General features: G+C 43.1%; 1 protein-coding gene across 2 annotated transcripts in view; it reads left to right on the top strand.

Annotated features, from left to right (window-relative positions):
* TENM4 (teneurin transmembrane protein 4) overlaps nt 1-13,430 on the top strand; it is a 1,707,472-nt gene that overhangs the window by 1,347,004 nt on the left and 347,038 nt on the right. For both annotated transcript variants that reach the window (XM_069070949.1, XM_069070950.1), the window contains one exon: nt 4,078-4,330. In XM_069070949.1, the coding sequence (XP_068927050.1) occupies nt 4,078-4,330 (253 nt within the window). The remainder of the gene's footprint in view (nt 1-4,077; nt 4,331-13,430) is intronic.

Raw genomic sequence — 13,430 nt, 5'->3', positions numbered from 1 at the left:
ACCTCCTTTAAATTAAAAACTTCTTGAAAATAGAGACCGTGGCTTCTGACTTGCACTGTAGTGGGTGTCCCATAAATACTCCTGACTGATGGAACAACAGAAAGGCCTCATTCCTTTCAGGATTCTGTCAAATGAAGAGAGTTATGGAATTTGGCAGCACATCCTTATTTTGCTGAGTTCAGGATGCAAGTGTTTATCTAGGACAGAAATGGGCTTTCACCTTTAGGCCTGTTGAGAAGCCCCATGTATGGCTTTGTTTAGAGAATCTGGGCTAAAATAGGTCTCATCTGCTTTTAATCTGAATATTAAATCATGGCAGCCTTCCTCTTGTTTATTTTAGCTGCTTAGTGTAGTAGAAAAATCTCTGGATTTGGACTGTGACCTTAAGCATATCTCTTTCCCCTCCTCGAGTTTTGTTTACTTCTTCTGCAAAGTGAATGGGTCGCAAATAGTAAGAGAATCACAAATTAAAACAATGCCGAGGGTGCTGAAGATGGGAATAGTGTTAGGGGGCCTATGGGAAAACCGGTATACTAATACATTATTGGTGTAGCTGTGAATTGGGACAACAAATTTGATAGCAGTTTGGAATTAAGAAAGGTGAATAGAAGAATGTAATTTTTTTAAAAGTGTAATTAAAAGGAAGCTGAACTCTTAAAAATTGACTGTTCTGTTTCCTGACCGCGCCCTCACTTTCACACTTGTGTACCTTGGCTCACTCCAGTCCCTATACCTGGGATGTCCAAACTTTGTCTCTTCATGAGCTGAATACTTACCCTTTCTTTAAAGCTCACCTTAATATGCCACCTCCTCCAGAAGGAGGTCTGCTGCGATCTCTCCTGTTGACAACGACTGTCCTCTGTGGACTTCACACGGCACTTTGTTTAGACCTCATGTTGTGTATTGTGGTTATTGGTGTTTGTATCTGACTAGTCTGTAAACTCCATAATGGCAGGTACTGTGTTTTGTCTTTGTATTTTTCCTAGCATGCACACAGTAGGTCTCTATGCATAGTAGGTGCTTAATCACTATTTGCTACATGAATGAATGCATTTGTGACTTGACTGAATGAATGTTGAAGACGATGAAAAAGCCCTCTGTAATACTTCCTGTTTACTTGGTCTGGGTTCCAACAGTGGCTTGGAGGTGAGAGGTTTAGGGATCCATTATCGCTCACCCAAGGCAGTCTGGTGCCCTGTTTGGTTATGTTTGAGTCACTGCCTGTCTCAATTAGCAGAGCCTTGGCTCTTGGACAGAGTCATTGATCCAGCACAGTCTAGTGTCCTCCCAGATCTGTGATTCCGATTCCCTTGTACCCCTCAGAGGTCAATTTTGCCATCTCTGCCTCTCAGCCTGTTTTGAGGGGGGAAGGGAAGGTCATTCTGTTTTGATAAATTTCTTAAATCTTTGTGGTTCTATCCAAACGCAACACTGCAGCTTTAAAGCCCAGCAGTCCCATAACCTCTATTTCTGGGGCAGCTGGTTTATTTAATAATGAAAGTCCTGCTGGTAGTATAAGTAGACCCCAAGCATGGCAAGGGGGTCTGTCAGTCTGGGATAAATCACGTGGTGCCCACGGAACCTTCCTTCTAACCTGAAGTGTCCATCTCTCTGCCAGTAACTCCTCAGTGTGCTCGCAGAATTCCAATGAAAGTGTTTGGGAGGGCCTCCCCAGAGACAGGGCCCTGTGTGTATCAGCATTCCCCAAGCATTTGGGTCTGCTCTTTGTAATAATATTAATAAGAATTCCCATTTCCTTAGGTCTTGATGATGACAAGGCATGTTCTTCAAATGCTGCTGTGAAGCAGGAAAACGAGAATTATTAGTTCCCATCCTATAAATGAGGAGGCGGATTTGCCCAGGATGACATAGGTGAAAAGTGTACGAGCCAGAATTTAAACCTGGGTCTGCAGAATCCATTCTGGCCCATCTACTATAGCACACTGAGCAGAAAGAGGCAGTTGGGGGATAAGTGGATAATATCGAGCCTCAGACAGTTATAGCTGTGTGACCCTGGGCAAGTCACTAAACTTCACCAAGCTGTGGTTTTCTTTTCTTTAAAAGGGGATAACTTGGGGAGGCTAGATGGCGCAGTGAATAGAGAGAGCACCAGTCCTGGAGTCAGGAGGACCTGAGTTCAAATCCTATCTCAGACACTTGATACTAGCTGTGTGACTTTGGACAAGTCACTTAACCCCAATTGCCCTACCCCCCCCCCCAAAAAAAAGCAAACAAAGGGGGGGATAACTTGTCTCCCAGGGTGGTTGTGAGCATCAAATGAGATGTGTGTAATAATATAGGAAACTTAAAGCACTATATGCTTGCTTGCTATTATTATAAGACACTTCCCTGTAATTATATTTCTGCTAATGTTTGGCTATAATTATATTCCCATTAAGCTTTCAAAACAGCATCTTTATTTATTCTTTAACATGAGATTTCTGGGTTGTGTTGTAATAATTACAATTCATATCTGTATAGCATTTTAAAGTCTACAAAACCTTTTCTTCCAAATGTCCTGATTAGTGGAGGTAGTATTCTCCTTACAATTAGGAAACTGATATTTCAGAGATTAAATACTTTTCCTAGAATGATTTAGATAATAAAGATCAGAGGCCAGGATTTGAACTCAGGTCTTCCTACTCCAAGGTCAGTGCTTGTATAACATTATTACAGCACAGAGCATTGAGGATACCAGATGACTTCACCTACTTTTTCACAGTGTAGCTGCTTTCTCAATGTTGAAAAAATTGCTCTGTGGTATAGGGGGGAGTAGTGGATTAGTACATTGGATGTGGAATTAGGAAGACCTGAGTTCCAGTCCTGCCACAAACATTTATTCTCTATAAAAAGAAAGATAATAGTAATACCTACTTCCCAGGGGCTTTGTGAGAATCAAATAAGATCATATATGTAAAACACTTAGTAAACCTTAAAGCACTATATAAATGCTAGTTATTATTAGTGTGTTTCACTGTGTGAGGGTAGGCTGAACAGTATTCCTCAAGGTTATTAGAGGGCGGAGCCTTAAACTTGACTTGTGGATTTTCTGGTTATTCCTTTTTTGGGGGGTTGGGGGGAGGTGAGAAAATAAGGCAATTGGAGTTAAGTGACTTGCCCAAGTAAGTGTGTCAGATGTCTGAGGTCAGATTTGAATTCAGGTCCTCCTAACTCTAGGACCAGTGCTCTGTTCACTGCACCACCTAATTGTCCCTGGATGTTCCTTTCTTGCCAATGACGTCCCCCAGGCTTATAGTTACATGTTGTTGAGTGGTTTTTCAGTCATATCTGACTCTTCTTGACTCCTTTGGGGTTTTCTTGAGAAAGATACTGGAGTAGTTTGCCATTTCCTTCCCTGGTTCATTTTACAGATAAGCGACTGAGGCAAACAGGGTTAAGTATCTTGCTCATTTTACAGATGAGGAAACTGAGGCAAATAGGGTTTAAGTGACTTGCTCAGGGTTACACAGCTAGTAAGTGTCTGAGGCCAGATTTGAACTCAGGTCTTTCTGACTCCAGGCCATAGAACCTTACAATTCTTTGGGACCTTAAAGACCATTTAGCTCCGTCTCCTGCCTAATGGCATTTGGTCTGTTGTGCTCAGTTCCTTCCAAATAAATAGAATCCCTTGCTTTGATAAGGTCTGTTAAAGTTTCAAAAGTACTTTCATATATGGTATCTCCCTTTTATTCTCAATATGCAAATATAAAGGTGTGCACAAAATAAATACTAAGTAATGTCGGGGAAAGGGGCACTATTAAGTGGGGGGAATCAGGGCAGGCTTCTGGTAGAAGTGGCAGCATATTGAAGGCCACAAGAGATTCCAGGGTTGTTGTGAAGGATGCCTTTTGTAAACCATAAAGTGCTTTCCAGAAAAGTGTTTTCACCCTCATCCTCCTTCTTCTCACTGGGTAGATCCAATGCTTTACAAAATCCGAGAGTGCCCCTTCTCCCTGAGCGGTAACACTATATTATTGCTTCCCATGCCCCATTGACTAAACTCTGCTTTTTCTTCCTGCTGATAATGCTCAGGGTTAGATGAGTGTCCCCGACCTGACAGGCCTGTTTGTCTCCTAGATCACCCAGCAAGCCTTCAGAACCCGTCCAGGTTGCGGACTCCACCTCCTCCACTGTCTCATGCCCACACCCCCAACCAGCATCACGCCGCCTCCATCAGCTCCCTGAATCGAGGGAACTTCACGCCACGCAGCAACCCCAGCCCAGCGCCGACAGACCACTCTCTTTCCGGAGAGCCCCCCGTCGGTCCCCCAGAGTCTGCCCATGCGCAAGACAACTGGTTACTCAACAGCAACATCCCACTGGAAACCAGGTAGGTCTGGCATCTCAGCCCCTTTGCTGTCCTCAAATTCCCAGAGCCTGAGGGCCAGAGACAGAAACTGGCCTGCTGATTTTTAGAGCATCATTTGGGGGAATGCGGACAGACTGAATGGAACCAGGTACATGATAGGATGGCAGGAAAGGGAAGGGTCATGTATGGGCCACATTGGAGGCCTGGGCCACGTGAGGCTGAGACAGAAGCAGGATTCTTCTCAGTGCTGGCCTCATTCACGTATAACAGATTTAAAGCTGGAAGGGGCCTTAGTGGTTATCGAGTCTAAACTCTCATTTTCCCAGTAAGAAAACTGAGGCTGGAGAGTCTGAGTGTCATCTTGACCAAAGACCTACAAACAAGTAAGCGTCTGAGGGCAGGCTTCAGCCTTCTGTCCTTCTGATGCCAAGTGCATCTCTCTGCCCATTGGACAACACTGACTCAGTTCATTTCTGTTTGATTCAGCAAGCCTTTGTTTACCTCAGTCCATAGACAAGTGTCAGTCCCTGCCTTCTTGGAGCTTTGGGTTGGTGGGGGATAAGACACAGACTCAAAGGACTGTAAACCACAGAAATATATGAGAAGTATATCATGGAAGCACAAATAAAATGTTCTATAGGGAGTAAGGTTATGCTTTTTTTGGAAAACTGATTTGCAGTGGCTTAAAATACAGCGTCAAGGAAAACATTTGTAGGTAGTGTTGGTAATTTTGATTAGCAAGCTGAAACTCCCATCATAACACAACCAGCCACCAGTAAATGCCTAGGGTAGGTCTCCTGACTGCAAGGCAGGTCACCTTTTCTGTTGTACAGCCATAGATGGAGAACCTCAAGCTGCTTTTGTATACTCTGCATATTCATGGAATCAGAGGAAGTGTCCAGTGTACTGGGTAGATGGATACTCTGTGGAGGGCTTCTGGAATGAGATGGTTTAGAACCATGAAGGATGGTTCCTCCTAGGTCAGTTGACACTGAAGCATAAGAAATGTTTCCTTATGTTTGCTAGTGTCAGATTACTTTAGAGCTTACCTATCCTAACCTTTGCATTTTACAGATGAGGCAGCTGAGGTCCAGGGATGTAAAAGGATCTGTCCTCAGCCATACAGCGAATTAGTAGAAGGGTCAGCATTCACATTTGCATCTCTTGACTCTGAGTCCATTATAACATCTCTCTTAGGATCACAGATATAAATTTAGAATGGACCTCAGAGGCCATCTAGTACAACCCTTTTATTTTACAGATGGGGAAACTGAGACCAAAAGAGGTTAAGATGACTCGTCCAAGTTCATACTGGTAGCAGTCATCAGAGACGGGTTTTAAGCTTTGGTCCTCTAACTACAAAGCCAGTGTTCTTTCCACTCTACTACCATGACACCTAAGAGGAAATGTTCTGGAAGGAAGGAAGGAAAGAAGGAAGGAAGGAGCGAAGGAAGGAAGGAGGGGAGGGGAGGAAGGGAGGAAAATGGTGAGAGGGAAGAAGGAAGGAAAAAAGGGAAGGAATAGACAGAAGGAGGAAAGAAGGAAAGGGAGGAAGGAAAGAAAAAGGAAGAGAAGGAAGGAAAGGAGAGAAGGAAGGAAGAAAAATAGATTTGTTAAGCACCCACTACATGCAAGGCACCATGCTGAGCCCTTCACACATATTACCTCATCTGATCCTAACAACAACCCCGGAAGGTTGGGGTTATTATTATCACCCTCATTTTGCAGATGAGAAAACTGAGGCAGCCCCAGGCTAGGTGACTCGGGGAGGGGCATAATCTAGTAAGTGTCTGAGGCCATTTTTGAATTCAGTTCTTTCTGACTCCAGGCCCAGGGTTCTAACCACTTTACCATGTGGCTGCTGTGGAAAGAACTTAAAACTGTAACCAGTTACATAGATTAAAAGTATTTTTTTTCTTTATCTTTGGAAGGAGAGGATCAATAACCTATTTAAGGAAGTGAAATAAATCAATACATTGAAAAGATTTCCTCATCTGGCGATGGCTGGCACATAACAATTGTACTTGCGCTGGCTAATGCAGAAAAGATGGCGTCTGTTAGACCTTAATGAGGGGATCGAGGATTGCTGTGTTTTTCTCTCTCAGAGTAGTTCTTCAGAAAGAATGCCACCCAGAAAGCCTGCGTACCAGCCACTTAGTTAATATTGCCTCTGTTATCTCTGTACTCCACTTCCCTACATGCTTCCTCCTTCACTGTGATCATTAACGGTATTGGATAATTGTATGTCATTCATGGCCTTACGTAGCCTAATCAAATCTCCATTATTGAAAATGTGTTCATTGAATTACTGCCCACGGCTGTAGCAAGTGATCAGGCGTTCAGTGTTCCAGATTTGTCCAAGGGATCGTGAGAAGTGTGCGGTTTGCTTTGTTATTAGCTTTTGCCACTCACAGGAGGGAAAACTCCTGGTGAGGACTCCTCTCTGTAAACCCTTCCCCTGGTCCTTTATAGAGAAAAAAGCAGGCCCCATTTGTCAGATCAGGAGCTGGCATGGACCTGAGGCATATCAGTGGTCCACCCTCCTTATATAGAGAGAAACAAACTGAGACTTGTCCATTGTAATATACATAGGGAATAAAGGTAGAGACAAGATTTAAGCTGGACTCTTTATTTCACATCCTAATTCTACCACTCGATCATGCTGCTTGTTAAGATTGAAATTCCACTTCTGGAGCTAACTACCTTAGGCAAATCTCTTCACCAACCTGGACCTCAATTTCCTTATCTGTAAAATAAGAGAGTTGGAATGGATGACCCCTGAGGCCCCTTTCAGCTGTAGATCAAAGGTCTGTGAAATGTAGCAGGAAGAAAGTTGGCCCTGGAGTCAGGGAAGCCTGGGTTCCATGGCCAACACAAATCCTTCTGAGAATTAATTACCTTATTCTTAAAATGGGAATACTAAAAGCAGATACAACCTATCCATTAGGAATACTGTGAAAAGGAGGTTATAAATTTAACTATGAATCTATGAATCATGCTGTGACCACTCTGGGCCTCATTTTCCTCATCTCTTAAATGGGGAGATTCATCCATGTTATTCCATCACTCACAAAGGTGTTAGGAGAAGAAAATGCTTCATAAACTGTCAATCACTCTAGAAATGCAAACCACCATTATCATTGTCTACTAGAGCATAGGAGAACCTTTCCAGGTATTTAGCAGGTAGGTTCTGCAAGACAAGTTGAGATTGGCTCTAATAGGCAACAGGTTCCCAAATGGCTTAGGTGGAGCTGAATGTTTTTCTCTTTCTCGATTTCTAGAACTTGTGAAGTCAGATGATTAGGGATGGGAATGCATTGTTTCTGTATTTAAGAGAGCATCCGACTCACATGTGAAGCCCTTCCCATCTCCATGACAACAAGGAAGTAAAACACCACCGTTACTGCTGCGTGGGGACCACAGTCCCAAATCTCTCAGCTGGATCAGTGGATTCTCGGCCTTTCAGAGAAGAGAGTGAGGAAGGCATATGCAGATGACGTTCTCATTAGGATCTGCTGCTATGCAAGCACACACAGCTCTCTTCTGAACACAGTGTGGAGGAGGAAAGGGAATGTGCTTGTTGATTTTAGATGGCCAGGAACATGTGGGGCCACCAAGGAAGATGGAAGATAACTCTGCTGACGTAGCTCCCCTCCCTGAAAGAGTGTTGTGGGTAAATGCTTGTCGAGTTTGGATAGGATAGTGGAGTCGCTCATTCATGAGACTCACAAACTTCGCCCCCTCCATTACCCACCTCCACCCTCACCCCCATCCCCATCCTTCTCTTTCCTTTCTTCTCTCTTCATTTTCACGGACGACATGGTAACAGTAGTAAAAGCGTTATATCTGGTGTCAGAGGTTTGGACCCTGGCTCTTTTACATGGCTTTGGGCATAGGAGCCTCAGTTTCCTCTACTATAAAATGAGGGGGATTGGCCTTTATGGGTGCTGACATCTCTTCCAGCCCTGTCACTGAGGTGAGTCCTCACTTCCTTCCTGTTGGAGGGATGTGTATGTACCAATGTCGTTCCTCTCTCAGCACCAGAAAATTCTCTCTCTTTGGGGTCTCCGCAGTTGTAGTGAGTTTATGCTGGCCTCTGTTTGGATCTTGTTCTGAAGGACTGGGTTCCTCTGGATCTCGTTCTCATTCTGATACTGACTCTAGGGTCTTTCAGTTTATTGGTATTAGGCCTGAGAGCCCAAAGTACAGCACAGTTTCTCAACCATTGATCAGGAGAAGCTATCAGAGGAATAGAATAAACAAAGTAAGAGATGGGAAATGCAACAGGCTGTGGGGAAAACAAGATTTTGGTTTTTGGTCTCCCTCTATGTGGTGAGGCACAGCACAGCACAGCACAGTATGTAGGGTATACTGGAAGGATCAATTAATTTAGAATCAGAGGGGACTGTGAAGGGCTCTCCTTTTCTCCTTCAATCGTTCTTCCTTCCTTCCCTCATGTTTGTCTGTGTTTGTCTTTCCCTCCATTCCTTCCTTCTTCCCTTTCTTCATTCTCTCCCTTCGCTCTTTCTTTCCTCCCTTCTTCTTTTCATTCTCCCTTCCTTCTTCCCTTACCTTCTTCCCCATCTCCTTCTTTTCTCCTTTTCCCTCCTTCCTCCCCTTGTTCTCTCCTCTTCTCCCTTCCCTCTTTCCCTTCTCTCTTTCTTCTCTTTTCTCCTTCTCTTTCTTTCATTCATTCTCTCCTTCCCTTCTTTCTCTCCTCCCTTCTTCCCATTCTTCCCCTCTTTTCTCCTTTCATTCTTCCCTTCATTTCCTCCCTCATTTCCCTTCTTCCTTCCTCCCTTCCTTTTCCTCTTCCCCTTTCCTCCTTCCTTTCTTCCTTTCGTCTTCCCTTCCTTTCTTTCTCTCACTAACATTTATTAAACACATACTTTGTGCGAAGCTTTATGCCAGAGGAAATTTTTTTTTTAAATCACCTAGCTGACATGCAGCTTCTGTCTTCATGGAACTTACAGTACCAGTTGTGTAAGTTTGACTTGGGACATCTCATTTTCCTTCCCTGAAACCTTCCGGATCCCCCTTGTATGATGCTCATTTGCACAGTAGATGGTCTTTTCCTTGTGGGCAGAAACCATGTTATATTTCATCCGTGAATCCCCAGCATGTACAGGGTCCTTCACATCACTGGTGTTTGATCAGTTTTAGTTGTTTTAAAACTGAATCTATAAATGGGGATAATCTCTGTATTACAGTGAGACAAACTCCACATAAGCCAACAAGTGTTGTTTAAATTTGATCTGTCATCACTCCTACCTTCCTAGGCACAGTGAGAAAATACACTGAATCAGCAATCCTTGATCTCCAGGAGTTAGAACAGGGCCACAGAATGAAAATGTGGGGCTAATGACAGATCACCTAACATCTTTGAACCTCAGTTTCTCCATATATAAAATGGAGGTTATAAGGCCTTTAATATTCAGGGATGATTGTGATAGTTAAGTGAGATAATGTATATAGATCATTTGGCAAACCTTAAAGCCTATATACATGTCAATTTTGTTCAGTCATTTTTCAGTTTTGTCCAATTCTTTGTGACCCATTTGGGGTTTTCTTGGCAAAGATACTGGAGTAGTTTGTCATTTCCTTCTGCAGGTCATTTTATAGTTGAGGAAACTGAGGCAAATAGGGTTAAGAGACTTCCCCAGGGTCACCTAGCTAGTATGTGTCTGAGGCCAGATTTGAACTCGGGAAGATGAATCTTCCTAACTCCAGGCCCAGCTCTCTATCCACTGCACCAGCTAGCTGCCCATGTCAAGTACTATTCACTAGCATTTCTATCCTACCTTATGATTCGTAAAGCCCTTACAGGTCTCTCTTCTCATTTGAGCCTACAAGCCAGCCTTGGGGTGAGTCAGAGAAAGAATTACCATTTCCATTTTACCCACATCTCCTTGACACAACTGTCTGTTGCACTGGGGTATACAGGCTCCTTCTTGTTCCCAAGCCAGCAGATTAAGAGATGACTTCCTCTTGGTTGAAGTTTGAATGAGCATGGCTTTTCATTGCTTTTTAAAGATCCTGGCTTGGTTTTCCTAAGAGCTAATGAAAGCTCTTGGGACACCAGTACTTTTCCAAGGGAAAATTGCAAATTCCTTTCATTTCAGCTTAGGAATATAGGTTATGAAAATGCAAAAGATGGAGGATGCTGGTGAGCATGGCCAAATAGGGCAGACACATGAGGTTGTAAACATGGGAGGTGGGATGTCAGCATTGTCAGGGCCTTTAGGGGTCATCCCTCCTACCCACCCCCCTTTGTATAAGTGGAGTAACTGGGGCCCAGACAGAGGAAGTAACTTTCCAAAGACAACACAGTGAATTAGGGCCAGAACCCAGTAGCTAATAGCTAGCATTTATCCAGTGCTCTAAGGTTTGCAAAGCAATATAGCTCTCTTCTTTCATTTGATTCTCACAATGACCCTATGAGGTAGGTGCTATTATCGTCCTGTTTTATAATTGAGGAAATAGAGACCCAGAGAAATGTAAATAAATATTTAGTAAGTACCTACTGTGTACCCAGCACTGTGCTAAGTGCTGGGGATAAAAATAAGAAAAAGATAGTCCTTGCCCTCTAGGAGCTTACAGTATAATGGGGGAAACAGTACATAAAAGAAAGCTGAAAAGGAGAAAGGGCGGGGTCCAAGAGTCACCAGGAGATGCTGCTTAGGAATAGAGAGATATAAAAAAAAATGAAACAATCCTGGCTCTCAGAGAGCTCTTATTCTTTCAGAGGAGACGACACACATATTGTAAATACATAGGGAAGAATCAAAGTTTGGGAGAGAGGATCCTTGCATTGGGCCTGTAGAAGGTAGTACTTGATCTGCATTTTGAAAGAAGAGGTGGATTCTTGGAGGTGGAGGTGATGAGGGAGTGATTCTAGGGATGGAGGAGAATGACTAGTTCAGAAACACCGAGATATGGTATCAAGCTTCCCATCACTGCCAATTCCACCCCCCCCACCCTATTATGATTATATTTTGTGGGGAGGTATATAAAACAGTGGAATTTGGAGTCATGAAGATCTGAGTTCAAATCCTGCCTCAGACACTAGCTCCATGACCCTGAGCAAGTGACGTCATCTCTGTCTGCCTCAGTTTCCTTATCTGTTAAAATGAGGATAATAGTAGCATCTACCTCTCAGAGTTGTTGTGAGGATCAAATGAGATAATAGTTATAAAGAATTTTGTGAATCTTCAGTTGCCATATAAATACTAGCGATTACTGTCATTGTAATTCCAGTTATATTTGAAACTTGATTATGAAGAGACTAACCTCAATGAACTGTGTGTTCCTGGAGGGGAGATTGAATTTGAGATGCCTCACTTGGCTTTTTGTACCAGAAAATCCCAAGGCATCATCATCATCTCCCCTCCCTCAATTGGGGCCTGGATGATTACCTTTGCCAAGCCTCACCTTGATTTTCCTGGTTAGCACCTCAGTACTGCTGAAAGCAGAGAGACTGAAGCCATCGTGTGGGCCCATTATGTGCCCATGGCTCTCTGCCTGCTGCCTTCTGAGCCATCAGGTCTCTGCTGGAGGCTTCCCTGATGCTCGGCCATATCGAGGGTGAGCTCAGGGCCCTTGATGCTGTGTGCATCTTCTTCCTGCAGTGGCACACAAAACAGGTAGAGCCTCTATAAATGCTTATTTTGTTGAGCTGAATTCATGTGAAGGAAACAGCAATGTGCTTGCCAAAAAGTGTTTCTCTGCCTGAATTACATATCAGTTCAGTGAGCAGAGGAAATTATGCCTGAAGTCACTGCCCAAATGTTCCCTGTATTTTCAGTGAGGCAAATAGTGCTTTTAAAAGATTCATGTCGGGGCGGCTAGGTGGCATAGTGAATAGAGCACCAGCTCTGGAGTCAGGAGGACCCGAGTTCAAATCCAGACTCAGACACTTAACACAAAAACTAGCCATGTGACCTTGGGCAAGTCACTTAACCTTAATTGCCCTCCAAAAAAGCAAAAAAAAAAAAAAGATTCATGTGGCCCCCAAATCCGTTGTATTCTACAGAATTTCTGTTGGTCCTGCTTATTTCCCTACTTAGCATGGTGGAATGCATTGGACAGTGAACTTACAGTCAGGAAAACCTGAGTTCAGATCCTGTCTCAAACACTTATTAGCCTTGTGACATGGACACATCACTTAACCTGTGTTCCTCAGTTTCTTTATCTGAAAAATGAGGGATTTGGTCTGCACTAAGGTTTCATCTAGGCCTGTGTCTGTGATCTTATGATCCTCTTACTTCCTGTACCTCAGCACGTCACCAAGGTAAGATTAAAAAGAGAGCCTGGAGAGCCAAACAGCAGTAGATTTAAAGAGTTTACAGCAGAGATGATTAGAACCCGGCACCTAGAATGGGAGTAGGGTGCTTAGAGGTCTAACAGATGAGGAAATGGATACTTGTGGAGCCTTTCTGTCTTGACTTTTTTCTGTGTCTCAGAGCTGGTTATTGATGAGAGACCTCCTTCAAGGGTTCTCCATCACCGTGCTACAGCCAGTTCAGTTCAACAGACATCTGTTAAATGCCTTCTTTGTTCAAGGCATTATATTAGATGCTGGAGATTACAAAGACCAAAATAAAACAAAAATAATCAGTGCCTTTGGGAAGCGCGCATTCTACTTAGAGGCAGTAACAAAGATCTTTAAAATAAATGTATGCAGATGTAAATACAAAGTATATACATACTTTATATATAGATGCATATATCCTATATATGCACAGTTATGTAGCAGATATATACATATGTATTCATACATGTATATGTGTACATGCTATGTATCTGTGTATCTACTGTATACCTGACATATACATTATATATTTACTATGTATATGCATTGTATATTATATGCACATATATGTGTTTATACACACAATACATATATAGACAGATAGATAGACACATACACTGTGTATAAATGCAGAATAAATGCAGTGTGGTACCCTGGCTTTAGAGTCAGGATCTGGATTCAAATCCTAGAACAAGTTACTAAACCATGGAGACATCTAGGTGTCTCAGTGGATAGAGAACCAGCCCTGGAGTGAGGAGGAACTGAGTTAAAATTCAGACTCAGACATTTACTAACTGTGTGACCGTGGCA

Source organism: Petaurus breviceps, unplaced genomic scaffold (assembly GCF_028583685.1).
Source record: "Petaurus breviceps papuanus isolate PSGF00001 unplaced genomic scaffold, PetGlider_PUasm1.0 90823, whole genome shotgun sequence".
Taxonomy (NCBI): Eukaryota; Metazoa; Chordata; class Mammalia; order Diprotodontia; family Petauridae; genus Petaurus; species Petaurus breviceps.
This window is presented reverse-complemented; position numbering and strand designations above follow the sequence as displayed.